Genomic DNA, 23,554 nt, shown 5'->3' on the forward strand with positions numbered 1-23,554 from the left:
CATTACTACAAATGTGTGTATAAATATGGAAGGGTATGCATGTAGTATTGACATAGTACAATACAAGTTCTACCTGCATTACTTTAAGGTGCAGTCTTGTACCCTACCCTATTTAGTCCAGAAAAACAGCCAGAGTTTTTTTCTGAGATTTTGTTATACACATGGAGATGCAGAATATTAAAGGAAATGCAGGAATCAGAAGAGTGTACACAGGCATTCTAACTTTGGACCAATTTGGGGTTTTTCTTTGTAATTGGAGTCAGTTACTAAGAGTTTGAATAGATAAATATTAGAAATGATGTCTAATAATTGCCCCCAGAGGTATTCCCCTGTGATGCTTGGAAAATGTGTTAGTAATTTCCTCTTACTGTGGTTCCTTTTCTCATTTCATACTTGGGGACAGATGACAAAATTTGTTTATCTTTGTGTCTCTGGAAGGAAATAGAGAATTCATGAAGAGAAGGGCATGGTATGAAAAATTCCTTGCATTTCAGTTGAGAAAGGAAAAAAGGAAATTATTTGCCTGTCCCTACTGGATAAATCTTCATTCATGTGAGCATATCTTGGATGACCATCTTGTCTGTTACCTATTGTAAAAATAATGATGAACACACAGTACCTATCTGCATAGATAGCACTCCTCCTCCCATTGTGACTGCCATCACGTAAAGTATATCTTTGTTCCTTTAAATATATTTCTTTTCTTCTCCTGTGTATCCAACTTTTCTGAGTCAGTTCTATATTCACTACTATTTAGAGAGTTCTAGTGAAAAAACTAAAATCAGCAAAAGAGTAATAAATTTACTGGAGTATCTGTTTCCATGATCTTATTGAGCACAACACAGTTTAATGTCAGAACACACTCAATTTGTGTCTGTGACAAAGGACAAAGCATGCCCTTCACCTAACCAGTTAGCACAGGCAAAACTTTCAGCATTATACTACTTCTATGGGTGAAGCTAAAACTGAATATACTAACTTAGGCATCTTTAGTCAGGAATGCATTATGCCAAGATGGTATTTTGATATGCTGATTGCTGGTTTTCGTTGCTTCCTCAACATTTAAACTTAGCTTGAGGAATTTTCTAAGATATTTGGGGGGGTTTTATTGATCTTCTTAAAAATTAATTTCCCATTGATTAAATTCCTTAATAAACTAATGCATTAATTTTTTATGGGTTTGGCTTTTTTAGTCTTAAGAGAAGCCATCTGACATGCAGTTTTGTATTTTGCTTTGGTGTTTGGATTAAGACTGTTTCTTTTCTGTAGAATTTTTCTGTGAAGATACAGGAGAAAATTAAGTTTATATTTCTGCTTATGGATAAAAATATGAAGAACACAGGTCTGTTTTCAATGCTAATTCTGTATGCAATCAGTCCTGTGACCACTAGTCATACTACGGTAAATCAGAAAATAATCTTTCTGTCTTTAACAACAACAAAGTACATTGCAAACTACGTATTGTAGCATGTGTCAATACGTAACCTTGAGTAGTGTTTTGTCAGAAGTGTATAATTAGTGATTTTGGAAAGGAATATTTGTAGGATTTATTTGGTTGGTTTGGTTTGCGTACAGTTTCTCAAAGGATTAATTGAACTGTTGATTCTAGGGATACAGTTCTTCCTGGTGTTAGTGAGAATTATGCTTATAGGTGTGACGTGAGTGTAAGCTGATATTGTAGTAGTGATTACTTAATGTTTGCAATTAATTGTTGGCTATTGATCTGTAGAGTTTAGGTGTTTGAGGAGAGGGATGCTAATAGTTTGCTTTTATTCTATGCTTAGAAAACGAATCTGCTTTCAGACAATTAAAAAAACCTCAAACCTACTTACTGAATTATTTGTCCATTTTTATGTCCTAGCTGCTGGACCAGACTTCTGAAGATCTCATTGATGCATATTTTTAAAGTATCTCTTGGCTCCTCCCCACACTTTTACTACTTTAATGGTACTATCCTGTATTAAAGTTTGGCTTGCTTCCCAGGGATAGCACAGGGACAGGAGATCAGCGATAGCTCTGCTCGGCAGGCTGGATCGCGCCTGCCTTCCGTATGACTCTAGAACTGCCATACAGGTGGTGATACATTGTGTGGACCTTTACCCCACCGCCTTTACCGCAGGATAGGTTTAGTTACTGTGACTCACTTAAATACCGCTGGTTTGCAGTTAGGGGTTGTCATAGCTTCACTCCGTGCTGTTCTGGAGCCAGAAGATAGAGGTAGTGTTTCCTTTTTCTTCCGTCGTTGTCCTGTTGGACTCCTTTCTGTGTTCTCAAGTCTCTGTTACCCCATGTAGCTGTTCAAGTTATTTTTGGTCATGAAAGGAAAGGTCCTTCAAAATACTCCAGTCTGCTTTCTATACTACCTTTTAAAAACATTTGAGGACTTCTGGCATGCAAACGGTTTCTTTTAGTTTTTTTTTTCTTCCCAGTCTGATAACATCTATTTAAAAAAAATTAATAATAATAAAAGCTCATAAATAAAGTTAAACTCTCCTACTTCAGCCCCACTGTGGTGGCCACTGTGCTTTTGGGTCAGTTGCCAGGTGTTCACTTCAGCTAGCCAGAGACTTGTGCCACTAGCAAAGAAATTGGCAGAGACAGACTGTACCTTTTGAAATGACTGCCTCTGAAAATTCTTATCACTCCAAGTAAGTTCTCTGATAGGAAAAGATTTTGGAGTTGTGGAGAAAAGGAAAGGGTGGCATTGGAAACCTCAGTGCTATTTACTTCTTGCAGAAATAATAGCAGTAATGTATTTATTTATTTATTGGTAGGGCTGAGCATACTTTCAGGGATATAAAAGTTCTTTAGCTAATTTTCAGCTTTGTATTGAGAAACTAACGTAGGGGATAGGTCTGCCTACTGCAGGCTGCTTCTCCAGTTCGTGAATTCTTGGCACCCATCTGTGTGTCATACAGCTGCACCAGACCTCAGTACAAAGTGAGCGGTGTCTGCTTCGGCCAACTTCTCCCTGACGTTATTCCCACTCTCTAGTGAAGTATTATTCAGCCTTGAATTCACCCATGTGGTGAATATTCATTTCACAGATGATTATCATCATCCCTGAACAGCTCCACTCTAATAAACCAAACTTCTCACACCACCAATCATTTCTGTCACTGTTTTGGCAGCATGAAGCTTATGGTTCCTCATGCTTTAATAACACTCCGTCATCTGTGGTATCAGATTTGGGTTAAATGACCATGATGAGTGTTAGAAAACTCTTCCTTTATACAATGCTTGATGTTTTAGGAAAAAGAAGAGAGAGGCACCTGCCACTCATCTTTCCATGTGCTGCCTTAAATCCCAACTTGAATGTGAGGTAACAGCACAGTGGACATATACAGGGTGCTGCTTTGCTGTAACTTGGTGCTCCAATTTAGATATCTGTTGTGATCAATCGAGTTTTCAGACATTATATTTCAGTATTTTCAAGTTTTTCTCAAGGATTGTAGTTACTAAAAGAAATCTCAGTCTTTAAATGTGCTATGGTGATGGATTTATCTAAACTGTCAATTGAGTGGAATAATGTTGCTAGCGAGTACCTATATTTCAGTTTAATTTGATGATCTTTTCAGAAGAATTATATGCATAAAATATATTTTTAGTGGCTGATAAGTCCTACTAAAGGAGAAGAAAGGGACATAAAGGCTGTTTTCTTGCTTTTGTATAAATATTATTATTAAAACAAATAAAAGTGCTAAGTAAAAAGTAGCTGCAATAACAATGGTAAGAGATCAGTGAGTGAAGCAATTAGAGTTCAGTAGCAGATTCTTTGCAAGTGACTTATGTACTGAGTTGGTGTCTTTGGCAACATTCAATACGATTTTACAGTGCTTGTATATTATTTTGTAAAAATTAGCCTGAAAACGTGCTTAACAGTTCTGGATTTTATAATTGCAGCAAACTAGTCTAAGCAAGAAAACAACTGTATTAAACAGGAAAATACTGACTTGTGAAATTTTCTGGCCAGTATCTTTTCAGTAACAGTGCATCAACAGGCTGCTTCTCATTCAATGTTTTGTTTTCTGTCCTGGTGTCCATCCATTCATTCCTTGCTCTTTATACATTCCTCATTTGGAGTTTAAAAAAAACCAGGGAGATGTGGGAAGGGGACAGCAATGAGGGATGTACATACTCTTCTGAGTGTGTGTGTTGTTGACAAGACAGTTCAAGTAAGTACTTTTTATTAGCCTGTTGAAAATGGTTCTTTGTCCTATGTTCACTTTCTTCATTGCTACACAGCAGCTCACTGTTCATCCTTCTTGGGTTTGTGTCATCCCCCTGTTCAAACTCACTGAGTCCAAGCTCTTCCTTCCTTCCTTGAGTCAGAGAGGATCTTGCTATGTTTTTAAAGCAAAGTGATTTAAGCTCCTACAAACAAATGTTGTGGGTTTTTTTCCCTCATAACCACTTCTGGATATGCTGCTTGCATCCTTTGCCAGTTGTCTTGATCAGCTGTGCTGTTTATTTCCCATTTGCTTTGTCACTGCTGTGTCTAATATCGGACACAGTACGAGATGGTGCAGCTCAGGAAATGGTGAAGCAGCTGGTAGGGAAATGAGACAATACCAAATGGTGGATATTGTGAAAAAAGGCAAGATCTGCATGTGACTTGTACGCTGTGGGGGAACTGTTTCTCGTCAAGCCTCTGAATTCAGCAGGTTTGCATAAAACAAATTTAATAGGAAAAAACCAATGGAAAAGAGCTTTAAGGTCTGTTTAAAACGTAAAGCTGTCTGCTAGAAGAAACCTTTGTACAAAAGGATATTTAAGCTTTTCCTTTTTTTTTTTTTTTTTTTTTAGTTTAATCTGAAAACAATTCCTCACATAACTGGATATTAGCTTGTATTTTTTTCTGATACCTTCCCCACCACCCTGTAAAATAGTTAACACTGAGGGAAAAATAGGCACTAAATTCTGTAGACTATCACTAAGTCTCTAGACTGCAGCGTTTGTCACAAAGGGAATTTGTTATATGTGTTAAGTCAAGATTGTGAAGTTTATAGTCACATGTTTTTACTCTTTATGTTTTGTTTTCCCCCTCCTTAATATAGTGGGTGTACGTCTGAACTGTGCTTCTCAGCATATGCTACAGTCCTTCCAGAACAGCTAACAGTAAAGCTGAAGTGTGTTTTTCTAGAATAAAACCAAAAGAATTGAGGCGCTTAATGCTCCTGTCTGTCCTGGTTTCAGCTGGGATAGAGTTAACTGTCTTCCTAGTAGCTGGTGCAGTGCTATGTTTTGAGTTCAGTATGTGAAGAATGTTGATAACACACTGATGTTTTCAGTTGTTGCTCAGTAGTGTTTAGACTATGGTCGGGGATTTTTCAGCTTCTCATGCCCAGCCAGGGCACCTGACCCAAACTGGCCAACGGTGTATTCCATACCATGGGACGTCCCATCTAGTTTAGGAACTGGGAAGGGGGGGGCAGGGAATCGCCGCTCGGGGACTGGCTGGGTGTCGGTCGGCGGGTGGTGAGCAATTGCCCTGCGCATCATTTGTACATTTCAATCCTTTTATTACTACTGCTGTCATTTTATTAGTGTTATCATTATCATTATTAGTTTCTTCTTTTCTGTTCTATTAAACTGTTCTTATCTCAACCCAGGAGTTTTACTTCTTTTCCTGATTTTCTCCCCCATCCCACTGGATGGGGGGGGAGTGAGTGAGCGGCTGCGTGGTGCTTAGTTGCTGGCTGGGGTTAAACCACGACACTGTTGTGTCCTTGTTCTTAGATACCCAGCTTGATTCAGAACCGCTCAGGTGCAGGATAGGGTCCTCTTCTTCCTGTCAAAACACCTTGTCTCCGTGGTGTGCACTAAAGCATATGAAGGCTATCTAAAACAAAAGTATATTTCCTTTTTTCCTGGTTAGCTGTGGCTTTAGTGTTTGAACTGATATCTGCACAGATTCTTTTAGCAATATATATAAATGTCTTTGAACATGGTTTAATACATGGTTGCTCTCATTTTTGCTTTAATCTGGTATTTCCCTGGAGTCTCTCTTTTGAGTGCTTTCTCCCTTATGTGTCCGTTTTCTGATCATGGCTTAATGACATTTTAAGTGCCTTCTGTGTTACTCTCTCCACCACCTCAATTAGTTCACCTCCAACTGTATGAATTTCTCAATAAGGAGGCACAAAGTATTTCCAGAAATACAGAACATGAGCTTTGCTTATCTGCCTATGGCAAGCTTTCCTTCAGGGCATGGAAGAGTTTACAGGGCCACTGTAGGCTAATCTGTTAGTTCCCTTTTGGTTTGATTTATTTTCTTTGGGTTAGAGTACTCTCAGCTGCTGTGGAGGCTCATAACTGACTTTTCCCAAGCATCATTGATCAAGCAGCTTTGCATAACCAAGAATTATGGTGAGCTCACAGGCTTTCAGTTGCCCACTGCTGCAGAATACAAGGTATGTTAGCTATGAAGAAAGCTACTGGTGTGCATCTTCTATTCCACAAGTAAAATGTCTCAAAGGCAGATACTGGAAAACTTTAGAAACAATTTGTATGGGGAATGCTAATACTGTGGGTAATTCTTCCTGTGTTTTTCAGTCTGTTAAGATCCAAACAAATTACTTCATTTTCTAATTTCCTTTTTCAGGGTTTGTCTAATAAAGTTGTTAAGAACTCCTAGCTGTCTCATGTTAGGTATTCAGCCTCCCAACCACCTTTATACACATTAGCAATACAAATATATCCACTTATTTGATGATGAAGGGGATTTGGTTTTAGTTGTGGATAGTCAACACTACCTGTGATTTGCATTAGAAAGAGCAGGTGCCTGCCTGCTAATTTTCAAAGGTGAGCAATCACATTTTTATGCTTACCAGTCAGTGACTTGTTATTTCCCAGGTATCAATTATATGGCTGTGTCTCTGTGAAAGTTAAAAATGCTATGTGGTTAAATCACAGGCTGGAGTTTTCAAAGTCAGTGACTAGAATAGCTGCTAAAATGAGTATTAGATACCTAAATAAGCCACTTAGTATTTTAAAACAATTAGAACTCACATTAAGAAAGGGCAAGGAAATCAAAGAGGCCTAGAGCTGCAAAAAAATGTAGCCAAGTGCTCCTACGCACATAAAAGTACTGGAGTTATTTCTTTGTGTAGTGGCTGTGTTTCCAAAGTTTGGATAAATTTTGATGACAGATCGTGGGGACTCACAGCACTTGTTTAAACTTCATGAAAACATGCAGAGGTCTTTTGATTTGCTGTGCTTTGGAAGTCTTCTCATACTTATTTCCCTTTGGTGCAGCACAGGAATGATGGCGGTACTTCGCTCTTTTGGAGCTCTGCATCAGATCTTGAGATGGAAAATTTTGTACATACCATATTATTTGCTTAGGAACTTAATTATGCTCATGCAAATGTCTCAGATTTTCACCTTCCCTTGGTAACCGTGATGTCCGTTTTAGGGTAAAATATGTTTTAAGAACTGTTTATTTAACTTAAATAATAATGATGCAGTGTAATATTGATGTTAGATTACTGCAGTGTATTTCCTGGGGCTGCACACCTGGAATGACTCCATTGCTTTCAGCTGAGTTACTTTGATGCATCTTGATGGTGTAAACCCCAAAATGACCCCATTTTGTAGACACTGAAACAGAATGTAATAGTCTTTATGATTTATATAGCTACTTATAGAAATACAGTGTAGAAGAAATAATATATGGAAGTATTGGGAAAATCTAATAAAGGTCTTGGAAGGAAATTAGTTAAACAGTTGAAAAATAGTTACTGTGATTGTATGTATCAAACATAAGATACACAAACCCAATTATTTCAATTAAATCGTTTTATTACTTACCCTGCAGTAGAGCTGACCTTTAAGTTTGAACTGCTGTTATTGAAATCCCTTTGGTAAACCGAACACTTGAAGAAAGACACGCGGTGATGCTGGTGACTGCCTTGCGCATCACCCCTTCTTTTAAGGGATTTTGCTTCCAGATGCTTAGACCTCTCTGGAATGCAATGCAATGCTCCATTGCAAATACTTTTTCCTAATTTCCAGTATTTTTAACAATTTGTCTGTTGGAATGTGAACCAAGTGCAGCTTCATCAGTGCACTCTTGCAGAATCCTTCCTCTCACTTACAGTGTTTCAGATCTGAAACGACTCATTCACTGACTATTCACTGAAACTGGCTCAGGGTGATGCAGACTACCTTCCTCTGCTCCAACCTGCCTCCATTTGCTGTCTGCCCTCCATTCACACCTCTTCAAAGGAAAATGGGTAGTAGTGTCCTTGATACTCTCTTAAGCAATTCTAAAATTATATTAGAGCTTCATAGTTTTTGGTGAAACTGAAGGAGAGGAGCTAAGTTGCTCTGTGATTGTTCTTTTTGAGCAGTGTCTGTGTCCTGAGTGCCTCAGGTCTGTTGAATATTCCATCAGTGAAGGAGAACGTTTCTGGTAAATCTCTGTTGATAGCAGCTTTCTAAAAGTATTTCCATCATCACAAAGATATGCTTACTTTGAGGCAGTCACACTGATGTGAATCCTAAGTGCTACCTTCTCTACCTGGCACACTGGCTTCATAGAATTCAATTCTGGAGTTATAGCACTGTAAATTAAGTCAGATTTTAGACTTCTGAATTTTTAAATGTGTTGTCTTCTAACACTGTCAGTGAAATGTAAAAATATACCTGCTTTGCACGTCTTTTATTTTAAAAAGGCTTTGATGGTCCTGTATCTTAAGTCAATGGTTCGACTGGAATTTTGAAAGAGAAACAATTTCAGCATTTGAACAAACAGAAGGTATATTTAAGAAATATTTTATAAACCGGAATCAAAACTGTTGGTAGAAATTAATTTTATATTTCCATCTTAAGTTCTATTAGAAAGTGATACCTGTTATGAAACCTCTAAGATTGATGTTTGAATGAAAGTGATTCTGCTTTAAATGTAACTGCATTCAGAAATTACTACCAGAAAAACATCTCTGAGTTGAAGTCAAGTTTGTAAGGATATAGCAACAATCTGGGGGTAATTTCACTTTGAAGAATGTTAGTATACAGCTCTGTCAATCTTTCTTAAGTGCCATGCAGACTTTGAAACAAGTTAGAACCACAGCCTTAACTTTGCCTGTTAAGAATTGTAAACATACTACACTAAAGCTAGCAGTACTCCACTGTTTCTCACACTATGGTTAATCTTGAGGAAGAATATTTGTTCATATGAAACTCTTTCAAAGAGAAAAGTTAGTTAATCTGCTGTAGATGATTTGATTCACAGTTCTGCTGTCCTTTGTGGAAGTCTTATCTTGCCTTTTTTTTTTTCTTTTAAATAAAAAACTTAAGAAAATCTACAGGCTAAGGCTGTGGCTAGCTTTAATTTTGAAAATTTAATGACAAGAAGAAAGGATCCATTATCTGTTGCTTCCCTGAAACACATTACACAAATGCCAAAACTTGCAACTGAAAAATGATTTCAAAACCGAGGACCCTTTAAAATTCTTGAAAGAAAATTGTAATGCTTTCTCTTAGAATAGAGTTTTTAGAAACAGAAAATCTTTTTTCTTGAAAATTCTTCATTTCCTAATAGGTTTTTGCATATGGAGAATGAAATTGTAATTGAATGTATTCTAAGACAAGCTTTTCCAAACTCTATTTCAACTGTAGCATTAGAAGAATTTAATTTATCCTTACAAATGATATCGAGGTTCTTTCTCATCTCTGATAATTAGATTTTATTTTTTTCCCTCTTCTCTTTAATAGGGTAGAGTTAGTGTGGTCATTATTCGAGATTAAGTAGGTTTCCTTTATCAGAAATTTAGGTTAAATGCTAACTCCTGGCATTTGCTATGGTTTTATAACTCTAAAATTCATTAAAGGAGAGATATTTATGAATACCTACAATAGAAATTTCTCTTTAACAGAATCTTGTGAATGGAACTACTTTACCTCATAAAGCCATGCTTTAGGAATAGGAAAGGTTATAGCCATCAATGCTTAAAATGTATTTGAACTTGAAGGATTAAATTCCTAGTCAATCTGATGATGACAATGTTTCTTCCTAAATTAAACCTGAGTCCCACTGCATCCACACTGTAGCTCCAAAAGCCCTCTATCTCGCATCTTGCTAGTTACTCTTTAAAAACAAAATCTCTAACATTAAAAATTTCCAGTGATCTACAAAAAGAATATTCCACTTCTGGGATGAGAGAAAATTTGTCTATGTCCTCATAGGATCAGGATGATTTCCATGCAGAATTTGAGAATTACATTTCCTTATTCATGTTGATTTTGATAGTAATAAAAATGAATATCCGAGAACTCCAGGAGCATTTTTAAAAATAGGTTCAGTCTGCTTCTGCCCTCTTTCTTTAAGTTTGAAGAATTAGTCTGAAGAAGAGACTAGAAAGATATTTGCCATGAGGCATGGGTTGGAACCTCATCTGCTGGTTCCTCTGGGGAAGGACCTGAGGAATAAAGAATTTCTTTTTCTCATAAATTTCACAAGCCAAAGAGTTTCCTGAAAGTGCAGTCTCCTTTCCTAATCCCTTAGCTGCCTAATCTGCAAATTTCATGAAACTGCTTAGTGTTACAGCAGACATTGATTCCTCTTTTATTCCTCCTTTATTTGTTATTACTGTTATTTTTAACTTTCTAGCATCTCTGGTGATAACTGGAGATTACTGTAAGAAAATAAACTACATAGATAAGGGAATGCAAGGAAAAGTTGAAATACGGTAAAAGAAAACATGTACAATACGATGCATTTGAGATATAAGTATCAAAACTTAAATGGTATCTTTTATGTGCATATTTTTTTGTGTAATAGGTATATCCAATTTTTTTTTTTAATTAAAATAAATGTAACTCAATCTGTTTTGGGCTGTGGTAATAGTGTAATTGGTGATAAACATGAGATTTCTAAAGCAAATTAATAGTCAGTGTAATGTGCTTTTGCAAATTAATTGATTTTTGGCTTCTTCCTCAATGATTTTCATATGAATGGTTACTGAAGTTTAATGTCTTTGAATTATATTGTCCTAGAAAAGATGTGGCATGTTCTTAACATGGAAGCAAGTAAGATCTTTGACTAAATGAAATGTGAACACACAAAGACATTCACAAAGTTACCTAGCAGATTACGTTATATGAACGACTTCATAAAGTAGCTTAAGATCTCTGCCCATTTAATTCTCAAGTCCAGTGTACAGACAGTAAACCGTGGTCCTCAGGTGAGAAATGAGAAATTTTAAGGGCCGTTGAACACACTGAATTTAGCAGAGTGCTCAACAGCCCTCAAAATTTCTCATTTAGGAGGGTGCATATGTATTGCTTCCAAAAATGAATGTGAACTTTACTTTCCCCATTTTATTTACTTTTCTTCCTCCTTCCTCCCCTCCCTCCCCCTCTCTCTCCGAGTCTCTTATGCCATGAGTAGCTCATCTGCCTTTCTTCTCATTTTGAAACTCATGCAATACACTTGCTGATTAAACCGTTGGCCTAAGTTCAGAATGTGAAACAACATACCCAGATTTGCAGTGTAACACTAGAAAATCCCAAACCCTACACCAACCTCAAAACTGCATGTTTGGAATGGTTTTTCCCCTGCATTTCCATTACCATTTCTTCAGGCACCATCTTGGTAACTAAAGTAAACATGACACTATTGAGATTAACATATATTATTTGCCTTTCTGGAATTCCTTCCATTATTGTTCAGGATCTTTCCATCAGATCTGCTCCCTAGACTCTGACATTCCCAGTATTCTCAAATAACTTCGAGTGTGAAAGAAGGCGGCAACCGGCCCGAAATAAGTACCATGGATTTAAACTTCCAAGGCATTGATATTTTCTCCTTGCCTTTGAGCTACTTGGGCTCCTTTATAGTCTTACATCTGCAGAGATAGAGCAATTTGTACATTTTCATCTGGAGAATTGATTTTGTGTGTGTGTGGGCGGGGAGCATCCTCAGAGTAAGAACCACCTCATACCAAGAATCAAGGGTAAAATAAAATTGTGAATCTGTGATGTTTAAAGAGACTTGTAAAATATGTTAGAACTGCTTAATTATACGATAGGTTCATAAAAGGCACGTAATAGCAACTTGTCAAACTATTCCAGTTTATAAATAATTTACATTTTTCTGTAAGCTCTTTCTCCAGTTGAACAGATAGATTGATAAAGTAATTTAAAGAAGTATTTGTCATTCTGTTATTAATAGAAACTAATATTTTTCCATAAGGGAGTATGAAAATTTGAAAGGAAGGGGTTTATGCTCATCTCTGTTTATACAATAGTTTTGTGATTCTCTTTTATCTATTTTGTTTGGACAGTCTACTCTTTATTTTAAATATTTATTTATTGAAATGAATATTTATTTACTCTCCCAGTTAGTTGTTTGAAATTAACAAAATTCTTGGCAAGTGGCAACAGCATGGAAATTTCACAAATCCTACAAGTCCACTAAGTTTGCAGAAATACTAAGTGGAAGAGCAGGACCTCAATGGTCTTTCACTTGGGTTATTTTTTTTTTTTTTTCCCTGTGCCAGAAAAACAAAAGAGTTGCAGAAAGAGTAGCTGGCACACAGTTATTCCTGACTGTGCAAAGGACAATGAAATAGTCCTGAAGATGTACTGGGATAAATGCTTTATGTACGCTTGAACATCCTAACTGTAAGTTGTTAACTGTACTGGTGGCTAAACTGATGCTGTAGTAAATAAATACTTAGTGAGTGTATCTGGGGTTTCCAGTAGCTCTCTGTTGGTGAGCAAAGTTGGAGCAGTGTTAGAGCTGTCTGCCTGTTCAGCTGCCTCATTCTCATATTGTCATGAGCATCTTAAATAGCAAAGGCACCATTGGCCAGTGGGGTCAAACTCCTCTTTAATGGCTCATCTCTGAAGTGGGATTTTTTTCAAGAAAATTACATTGCTTAAAGGTAGAAAGAAAGGGATCTCTTAGTTGAAATGATGATTTATTTTTTAATGCACCCAGCCTTCTTTCCGTTTCTTGATGATTAAATATTTTACTTTTCTTTATCCATTACTTTTTGTAAAAAGAATTTAATATCAATGAGGGATAAAATACTTGTATTTTTTAACAGCTGTGTTACAATAGGCTCCACAAGGCTCCAAAGGTGAAAACCCTATTGTGATCTTCTATATACATTCATAACTGCAACCTTTTTTTCTCTGTCCACAGTTCATGCAAAAACTTGAATTTCGTATTAATGTTCCCTCATTTCTCTTGTGACTGTGTCTTTTTGGTAAGACTAAATCTATCATAAATCCACTTGAACTTTATCTCCTTGTGGGAATATGCAGTATTTTAGGTAACACTGTTAGATATGCAGACTAAAAGCAGCTACTTTTGGCATTCTAAGTGCTTTTCAAAAAAATGAATCCCGTGGGAGTTAAAATACTACAAAAGCTTGTGTACTTAAGAAATAGGCTATTAAGGCAATATATTGTGTTAGACTTCAGTTGAATATGAGTTATAGTATCAAAAAGTCATTTTCTTTTGCTCTACCAAAAAAAAAAAAAAAGCTAAAATATTTGAATATGTTAGCTGCTACATTTTGAATTAACATATAGACTGAAGGGTAAATTCTGTGTTTCTTAAACATGTGTAATCTAATTAGCATCTGTGAGATTTACTGGGATGAATTTTCCCCTTGGCATATGCAATTGCAAAGAGGGAGAGCATGGCCTGCAGGCTGCTAGGGGCAGACATGTGCCTGGAGTGGACATCCGCGTAGAGAAGTGCCTGCATCCTTGCTCCCTGAGGACCTGGCATCAGCTGACATGGTTCTTGAAGTTAAGAGAAGATTTGTAATTATGGGGAAGCTTCTCAGCTGGTGAAAATAAGTAGAAATCTGCTTTGAAGGGGAAGGAGGTTCAGAAGATGCTTCTTGAGATCACAAGGTGTAATTTAGTTGACAGAGGCATACTCTAAGAACCCTGTGTTGCTGTAGTACTTTACAGAGATCTAAGTTAAAAAAAAAAAAGCATAACACTGCTTTTTGAGAGAATTTAAAAAAAAAGTTATGGGGCAGTTTCATTGGAGGTTATTTCTGCAGTGTGGGCCTCAGTCAAAATTGAGACCAATATTAAGGCTGATAATCCTGTTGGCTCTCTTATTTCATGAGGAAAGAATTAAGTGTGTTTTTTCACTCTAAATTGTTCTTGATGTATATCAATAAACTATCCCCCTCTGGAAGTACTTTCTTATTAGCATGTATGAGAAGCACTAAAGACCTACTAGTGTCTTTCAACACAACTGTCCAAATGCATGAGCCTAATTTACTTTCCTTGAATTTTATACATTTTTAGTAGCTAAATTTTCATTTTCTTTGATAATATACTTCTTTAAATGGCAGTATACATTTATTCTTCTTTTTTATGTCTTCTGCTAAAGTGTGTGTTAGCCATCATAAATTTTTGATGGGGTGGACAATCTGAACTGTACCCTGCATGTGACAACCTAGCTCATTGCTAGTTGTGAGCTACTTGCCAGTAAGATTTGGTTTTCACCTTTTTTTCAGAGCACAGGTGCAGTATGTGGAGTGAAGCTCCTGTCACTTTTTTATAGTAGCTCAGCTCAATTAAGCAGAACTTTTAAATCAGCTATTTCACAAGAAAGCATTGACTCACCTCTTTGTTACTGAGAACTGTTTGGTGAAATAGTGGCATCCACAACCTCAATTTAAATGAACAATGTAGCCCTTTCAGGGTGGAGTAGAATCAGCCTGCTGATATGATTCAGTCTGTATCTCATTGATACTAGGCTGTAGGTTAGTAATCTGGGACTGTTGCTGGCTTTTTAATTCAAATCCTTTTTGAATTTTGTAAAGAAAAAATAAGAATTGGTTCTGTTTGGAACCATATTTTGTATAAAGGTGATTTTATTCATTTAGTGCTGTCAAAAAGAAAGTAAAAGGAGTGTAATGCAGCTGTGATGGTTCAGCATCCAATATCAGTATCTGTACTCTTCATCTTCTACAAAGGTTTGGTCCATGCTGTTTGATGAAACCAAGTGCAGCTTGTTTGTTGTGTATATAATAAATAATTACAATGGCACTTAAAAATAGGGCTTTGTATGAGCAACACTGTACTTAGTTATATCCAGTAACTTTCTGTGAGATTGCCTCTGTGTCTCCCATGCCCCATGAGCTTTGAAAGTCTCCGAAAAACAGGACTTCTCTGAAGACTGGATGTTTTGTGTTTGCCATCTTAGCCATAGGGGAGGGAGAGTTTTTTCCAGAGGGTCTTACAGGTTTTGAAGTCTCTCTTGCAAGTATCTGTGTAGGACTGAGAACCAGTAGCATCCAGCCTCAGGTTCCATTTGTGTCCACAAGTACTGCCTTGAACTACTTTTCCTCCTTCCTTCTACCAATCAGCCAAGTGCCAGTTTTAAACAGGCCCCAGAGAGCATGAAGAACACTGCGTTGTAATGTTAGATGAAGTTTGAATGCCAAATATTCCCATTACTGCAGAAACTACGCAGCTCCTTCCCAGCATATTGGCTATTTTCTCCTAGCCGTCTCCATCAAACCTCATAGTCAGCCCCAAGGCATTTGAGAGACTTGGAAAACAGAGCTAGTGAAGGTGGCATACGTTGCAGCTTCTCAAGTGTCAGGCTGAGACCAAGTCCTCCTCCTTTGAACAAGGGGAAGAGATGAGAGCGGTGATGGAGCACTCCGGAGGGTCCTCGCGTCTGTCTTGCTGCTCTGAAAGGAGCAGGAGCCGTGATACCCAGCGCTGCTGGGATGGGCCAGCTGATGCAGTGACAACACCAGGGACATCTTCCAGGACTCTTGCCTAGGCAAGTGAGAACATGGCCACTTCTTTCTGTTTGCTGCCCACCTTTTTCCCCTGCCCTCTAGAAAACAGGTTGTCATTCCCTGAGCTGAAAGCCAGCCCCTGTGGGCTGTCACTACAGCTAAGACCTTCAGGAACGTTTTGATGGCAAAGGAAAGATATTCAGAGATAGATGACTTAAAAATTAAGCCACCTCAGCATATTCTAGCTTAGCATTTGGTTTGTAGATTTTGGTCGATACCTTCAAGGAAATACCTGGGCTTTTTGTTATTTCGGAGAGTGTGCTTAAAATAAGAACCATTCCTCTCACTGCCTGGTAAGTGGATTAGTTTGGCAAATTAAAGCTTTAGTTAGGATGACAGTAGAATAGAGTGTTTGTCCTCAGTCTCAATCAATGACTCTTGTCTCTAATGTTTCCTTTCTAGAAATTGAAAGAATACTGTATACATGTTTGATATTGTACTTAGTCTCTCAAGATGGCATCCCAGGTCTGTTGTTCAGTTAGGGTGTGCAGTTCTGTAATCCTTATTTAATTAGAACTCCTTGTCTTACTCCCTGGGACTTGTGTTTGTAATTGGATTCTCACAAGTGAGAATATGCAGAGGCTACCTCAAAGGGAAGTTGTAATTTGCTGATGTGTGTTACTTACCTGTAGTTCTTCGAGAATGTTTTCTCTGCATATTCACATTATGGGTCCTGTCCACCTTCTGTTTGTCCTCGGATTTCTACTGCCCTACAGCTGCGGCGTTTAGTAAGAATAACTGAAGTATTGAGCACTGTACAACTCTTTAAAATCTCTGATCGGTTGGTGTCATGAGATGGCACTTGTACAGTCCTAGTAGTCACTGCTCTTCTAGGAAGTTCCTGTAGGTCACCAGCACTGGAGAACCAAAACCCACTGGTGTGAATATGCAAGGACAGCACTCTCAAAGAGCAAGCCAATGGTAAGTACCCTTTCTTTGTCTTCTGTGATTAACCAAATGTTTCAAGTGTTACTTTGTAAATTCCCTATTTGCAAATTTGCTACGCTTTTCCCACGATAAAAACATACTGAGATTAATTTTAGAGCTTTTACCTTTCTGGCAAAAAGCAAGAAAGTATCTGTATTTGTAAGTACTCACTTCAGTTGTAAATTGATGTACTATCAGTGTGTGGGTGTGTACACATATTTGAGCTATAATATATACTTCTATCAGATGAGAAGGCACAACGACAGCACAGTATTATATTTTACAGAGTTGCACTCTTTTGGTTCTATTATACTTATAGTAGATTAGATAGCAGAGTGAGTCACTGACCAAAAATGTCTTCTAATAGTGTTAACAATGTTAATTCTCAAAACAGATTCTCCAAAAGAAAATCAAAGGTATATTGCTTTTCACTTCTAAATTTTTTTCTGAACTTTTGTTTTTTCCAGACATGGAATTCTGTGAGACTCCCCATATTCTGTGCTCTGGCTATCAAACAGATTTACACGGTGTAGGTGAGCACAGTTACCCACTAGAGGTGGGCTCAGATGTGGACACTGAGACGGAAGGTGGTGCGTCCCCGGATCATGCCCTGAGGATGTGGATGAGGGGGATGAAATCGGAACACAGCTCCTGTTTGTCAAGCCGGGCAAACTCAGCGTTGTCGCTCACTGACACTGACCATGAAAGGAAGTCTGATGGGGAGAATGGTAATAAAGAAATGCATCTAATGTACTGAATAGAAGTAGTAATTTATTTGAAACTTTCTTCTTCCACTTCTCTTTTATTTTCCTTCTGTTTGTTTGTTTGTTTTCTTCTTTTTTCCTCTTTCTTCTTAGGTCTCTTTATTATATGAAAGGTGAAAGGGTTCTTTGGTATGTGTATTGTATTTATAGTGTAGATGGAAAATAAGACAAAAAATGAAACAATGTTTTTGTTAAAACATTATTCTTCTAGAGACCAATTACTTTCCCACATTCTTCATTTTTATGCCATAGGACTTTTATCATTTGAGTTTAGTGGCCAATGAATTAGGTTCTAAAACAAATCTATACATGTACATTCATATCACATTTTGTGTAGAATTGATCCTCTGTGTGCTGGCTTCTGGGCGTAGCTTTAAGACTCTATAGCCAGGTGACTTCAGAAAGACAACCTGCAATCCTAAATGCTCTATTTACCTGTAATTGCAGGCTATACCTGAAGATGTGCCTTTATCAGTAGGACAGGTTGCACAGGTCTTTGTCATATCTCAGTTTTGAATTTCTCTGCATATGGAGGGTGGGTTTCTGGGTTAGGCTGGGGGGGGCAGTTTGTGGGTTTGGTGTTTTTCTGTTTGGTTGGTTGGGGTTTTTTAAATATTTGTTCTCTTTCAGGATCTTTTTACCAATTTGTTTTTCTTATGGTTTAGTGTGTCACGGAAGGGGAAAATGTGTATTTAATTAAGTAACACGGGGGAATTAATAATTTTTTATCTCTGCATTAAAATCAATGAAAATCTGCTCTAAATGTTTCCTTAAAGAGTATTATAAGTAAACAAATTTATCATGCTTAAGATCAACAAGCTTAGCTCATATTTTAATTTCTGTGTTTAATAGCTACAAGTTATGGCAAGTCTAAATGTAGTTAAATATGTATTTTTAAGTGGGTAAGAGATAGGGAAACAGTAAAAGTAGCAAATTGACATTTCAGTGTTGACAGTGATACATTTTAGTAGATGTATAGTCATAAGATGAAGAGAGTTTAGTCATGAATGTCATTTCTACAGTTATGTGTTTTGAATTTGTCAAATACGAAGCTGGTAATTTAATTGTAATTTCATCTGCGTGTTTGTCAATACGAATGATATTGTCCAGTATAGGTTCAAAGACATCAGATTATCTGCATGAGTTTAAAAAAAAAAAAAAAAGGTTTTAGTGCACAGCTCATTTTTAATTAAATATGCCTTTGAGAATTAAGCGTTTTGCACTATCACATTGTATCGTGTTGATGGAATCAGTTAATTTTCAGATGCCACCCCATTTGCATGATGATCAACGGATGCCTGCCTTCTAGCTTCCTGCTTCTGCCACATTCTGTGTGGGATTCATCCTCTGTAAAGTGTTGTTGACTAGGGGTTTTTTGTTTGGGGTTGAGGGTTTTTTTGCATGATTTCCTAAGACATTTGGTTTTACATGGTGGCTGAAGGAATTGAATCTGATCTGCTTGGAAGGGGTTGACCCTTAACTATAAAAATCTTTTAAAGGGAATGCTACATGAGAAAGGAATGTGCATATTTGTACCATTCAGACTAAGAAATACACATGATCATTTATGTTTTAAGGTGCTAGGAAGCCGATGTATTGAAAGCAGTTTAAAGTGTATAACCAAGTTATGTATTTCAGTCTGGAATGCAGTGGTGCAGCTGGGTATTCATGATGTTTTGCTAGCTGGACAAGTTGCACTAAAGAAGTCATCATGCTATAGGTGAAAATGATTGTAGGTAGTTAAGGAAATGCTTTTTTTACCTTCATCGTCCTACACTGCAGGAACCATGGGTTAAGTGGCATTAAGATAGGGACACATAATCATTGTGTTTCACCAACGAAGAATGGAGTGGCTTCTTATAAATGTTTGTCTCAGAGAATGATTTTAATAAATTTAAACTCATTTCCTGCGTGGTCTAGAATAGAACAGAGTAGTCCTTTTGCATGTGGCTTTTGTTCTTTGTAAGCTCGATAACAAATTTTTAATCAGGGATACGTGTTTTAGGTACTTGAATACAAATTTTAACTAAATCGTTGGAAGAGGAAGGCGAGGGCAAGAGTAAGCGGGAAGAGAGAGAAACTGAGAGCACAAGCCCATTTGAACTCTTTAGTTGTCTCCAGGCAGGGTCAACAGAGCATGTATCAGTGCTTCCTGTGGCGTTGAGTCATTGTAATAATTATAGTCTTGAAAGTTAATGTGGATAATTTTAAAGACAGTGATGGTTCAAGCTGTATTTATTTATATTATCTAGGACTTCACAGGTAAGTTCATAGTCAAGATTCCTGATCCAGAGAGCAGTGTGTTTTCCGTCGGGGTTGGCACTCAGTAACAAAGCACTCTTTGAATACAGAAGGTCCTAAATCTCTACTTAAATGAAGTAATAGATGGCACATCTTTCCGTTTCTATGCAGTCCAGGGGCTTTATCAGAGAGCCACAAGTGTTGCATTTATCCTTGTCAGATCCTGCCGTGGAAGTACTTTCTTTGTGCCAGCCAGTAACTTCTGTGGTATGAAAATGGGTGAGTGCATAAGATCAGTTGCTGGAAGTTCATGAAATGCTAGTGTCCATTATACTGTCTAATTGCTGTAAAAATCGATATTTAGAAATTCTGGCTCTTGAAGGGTTGACCAAATGGCATGTGAACACAGCTATTTGTAACTGGAGTAAAATTAATGAGGAAGATACAGTTGCATTGTTTGAGAAAACTAATTGCTATTATTGTCTGTGTTTTGAAAAGGTCAGTTGGGTTTTGTCATTGGGGTTTTTTGGGGGTTTTGTGGGTTTTTTTTCTTTTCATCTATGAGAACAGTTCTGGCACAAATGCAGAATAGCTTTTTGTGTGATAACATTAGGACAACCAAGTGTGTGGACTCTGGTAGACCTGCTTTCAGGATATTTTTTTGCTTTGCGTGGATCTGAAGCAAATACACTTTTGCAAATTTTATTCTGTTTAGCTGTTCCTTGAATTTCTCGTATTCATTCAAAGCTCTAGCAGGAGGTTCCCTGACACAGGATATATACTTCATTATGTATTCTGAGTAGCCCAATTTAAGAATTTATTTGAGGATTATTTTCCTTCACAGACACACCAACTCTGTCATAATCACTGTTTAAACATACTCTGGTTGTTTTGGCAGCATTGAACAGATTGTGTGAAACACCACCATTCCTGTTTAAATTAGTGTTGTCAATGTTAATGGCAACTAATAATAGCCTATTAGTGCACAAACTGCCTTCAGCTTTGCCTGAGGCTAAGCAAAATATATATTAACTGCAAGTAATGAATGACCAATTCCTTGGGGATCATTGCTTATCTCTGGTATAGTATAAATAGCTCTATTTAAACATGAACAGTGTTACTCTACAACATGTGAATGTAAATTTCAGACAGAAACACTACAGAATACCAGTATCAAAAATAGTTACTTTATGCCATTGAAGAAGCCTACATTTACCCGCAATTCACTGAACCAACGGTATCTGTCATTGCAGCATATCAGAACATTGAGTTCAGTGGTTTAGTCTGCCAGATTACTGAGCTGGCAAATTTAATTATTTCTTTTCTTTTTCTGGAGTAAAGCTGTGGTCCAGGAGAGGATACAACCCTGATCTACAGAAAGGGCGGTCTTCAGACAGACATCTAAAACTACATCATGTGACATGGATCTGCATCCCACACTAGCAAGTGTACTAAAAAGGAGACTACAGTCCATTTTGTATCCATATACTCTTCCCCATTGAACTGTTCATGCAGTTCATATGTTTTGCTTTACAGGATGTCTGTGCAGCTGTGAAGCGATGAATTTTACCTCAAGTGCATCCATGCCTTGCCATAATCCATTTTTGATCCACGTATGACTTGTTTGCACAACCATCAACTCTTATGCTTTTAGCTACCACATCTCGGCTGAGAGCTAGTATGGAACTTGAGCCATTTCTACAATAACACAATTTTTAACCTGTTTTAGGTTGCCACATTGTTTTGAAGTACTTTAAAGGCTGACTTGTTTGGCTTACTCCTGACACATACTTAGATCTTTTTATGCAATTAGTTATTCTTTCTCTACTAAGTAGTGAGAACCAATAGCAGAGTACTGGATTCCCAGTACTGGATGAGTGTATGTGAAATGCACACTCAGTCTTGGAGCCAGATTCATGTTCAGTTCCTTTGGCCGCATTATTTTATGACAACAAGGCATTGACTATAGTTCACAACAGCTTCTTTGAGACTTGTAGGCAAGAAATTAGGGTGTTAGTACAGGCTGAAATACCACTAGACTGGTCATGGAATATAGCTTTAGAGTGCTTGAGATCTGGCCAGGGGATTTTTTTTTTTTTAAAATAACGTATTTGTGTTTTTAAAAACAAGGCAAGGCGGGGGGGGGGGCAGCTATGAAAAAATGTAGTTGTTTCCTTTTTCCCATAGAAATTATTGGGAAACTTCTTTCTTAGAATCTGATCCTATACACTTATGTTATTTGGAACAATAATTTTAATAATATCAATAAATTTAAACATCAGAGTGCAAAGTTAGAATAATAATATTAGCCATATATTAATAAGTGGATGTAGTAAATTAGTAGGTTACGGATCAAAGCTGAGTTTAATGACATAGAAACATGTAAGATTAATCTTGTCTAATTCACCGAAGTATTTGTTTTCTACCCTGTGAGCAGTGGTCCATTTAACAGAGCTTTTGACTCTCCTTAAATCTCTGGGTTTTTTTCACTTTGATTGCTGGGCAGATGGGTGACTTTTGGGCAAGTCACCCCAGCTCTTTGCATTTCAAATTCAGTATCTTAACAGTATGTGTTAAAGGCATAAAGATGCTTAATTAGTAAAGAAAATACTGGAATTGCTGATGCTGTATGAAAAACACAGCTTTGTGAATGCCGTAGTTATTCAAACATGGGGAGGATTTAGCTAAGGACAAGGTTCTGGTTTAATTTATGATGTATGTCAATAGAGCTACTGTGAATTCACACCTGTTTAAATTAGACTTGAATTTGGCTCTTCATAAAAGTCTTGTGTTTAATGCGAGAAAGTGAGAGCATTGGGATTAATGTTGCTGTTATTTACTGTTATTTTGTAAACAAGCCAGGCATTAAAGCTGATCTCTGGCTTTCTCATTTCTCCAGGAAATTATTACCAGCAGCTACATTATAATAACAATACATGCTCTGAGAAGAAGTATGCAAGTGACTGACTCTCTATGCAGGATTGTGTTTGTAATAACGATGGCTGTATCTGAAGTATTTCCATTAGCTCCTGTCCTGTCACTCTATTTACAATGGTACAATTAAGAAATGGAGTTACTAATTTGCAAGTAGAGCAGTTAGGTCAAATATGTGTAAGTAGCCTTGAAAATATAAAGGTAGGTATTAGTCTTAATCCTATTCCATCTGTGCCATTTAATATTTTTCTCTTCATTCCTAGTGTGCTTTGCTTTGCCTTTTTATTGTGGCATGGATTGCATTCATGTTTGTACACTCCTGTCTGTTGGATGGTTTTAGTCACCTAATAGACTAAGGCAACCTCATCACTTAAAACACAAAACTCCCACGGTGAAATTCCGTCAACTTCTGGAGTTTACTATAGCTTGTCAGATATTTCATATATGATACTCTCTGATATTTGACAGAAAAGGGCCACTTATCTTCCCTTAATAAGACTTCTTTTGCTTTTGTTGTGGGTTTTTTTCCCCCTTTGTAGTGTTTAGATGGTACTTATATCGGTTGCTTCTGCTATTGTTTCAAAGAAGCCTCCTCAGTGTCAAAGGAAGCACATGAATCTCTGCAGTAACATAGCGATGCCTTTTGAGGAGCACTGGAGTATACATTGACATTGTAACTGCTCTGCTGGAGTTGTTAAGAGTGTAAGTTGCTTTTGTTGACCTCAGAGTGGTTCCTTTGGCAATGTTACTGTCTCAAAGGAAGCATGTAAGTCATCTGAATTGCTTTGGATAAGTGTGAGGTGCTTCTGTGAGCACTGTAACATCACCTCAGTTGTAATATCATGAAAGTCTTGCATTTGTGCCCCTAGTATTTAAGCCATTTATGGAATT

General features: G+C 37.3%; 1 protein-coding gene across 5 annotated transcripts in view; it reads left to right on the top strand.

The window, feature by feature from the left end:
- TENM1 (teneurin transmembrane protein 1) overlaps nucleotides 1–23,554 on the top strand; it is a 252,225-nt gene that overhangs the window by 11,721 nt on the left and 216,950 nt on the right. For 3 of the 5 annotated variants that reach the window (XM_075053993.1, XM_075053994.1, XM_075053995.1), the window contains exon 2: nucleotides 17,192–17,453. In XM_075053993.1, the coding sequence (XP_074910094.1) occupies nucleotides 17,192–17,453 (262 nt within the window). The remainder of the gene's footprint in view (nucleotides 1–17,191; nucleotides 17,454–23,554) is intronic. The other 2 variants (XM_075053997.1, XM_075053996.1) reach the window with 1 other exon arrangement.

This window comes from Buteo buteo, chromosome 22 (genome assembly GCF_964188355.1).
Source record: "Buteo buteo chromosome 22, bButBut1.hap1.1, whole genome shotgun sequence".
Lineage (NCBI taxonomy): Eukaryota > Metazoa > Chordata > Aves > Accipitriformes > Accipitridae > Buteo > Buteo buteo.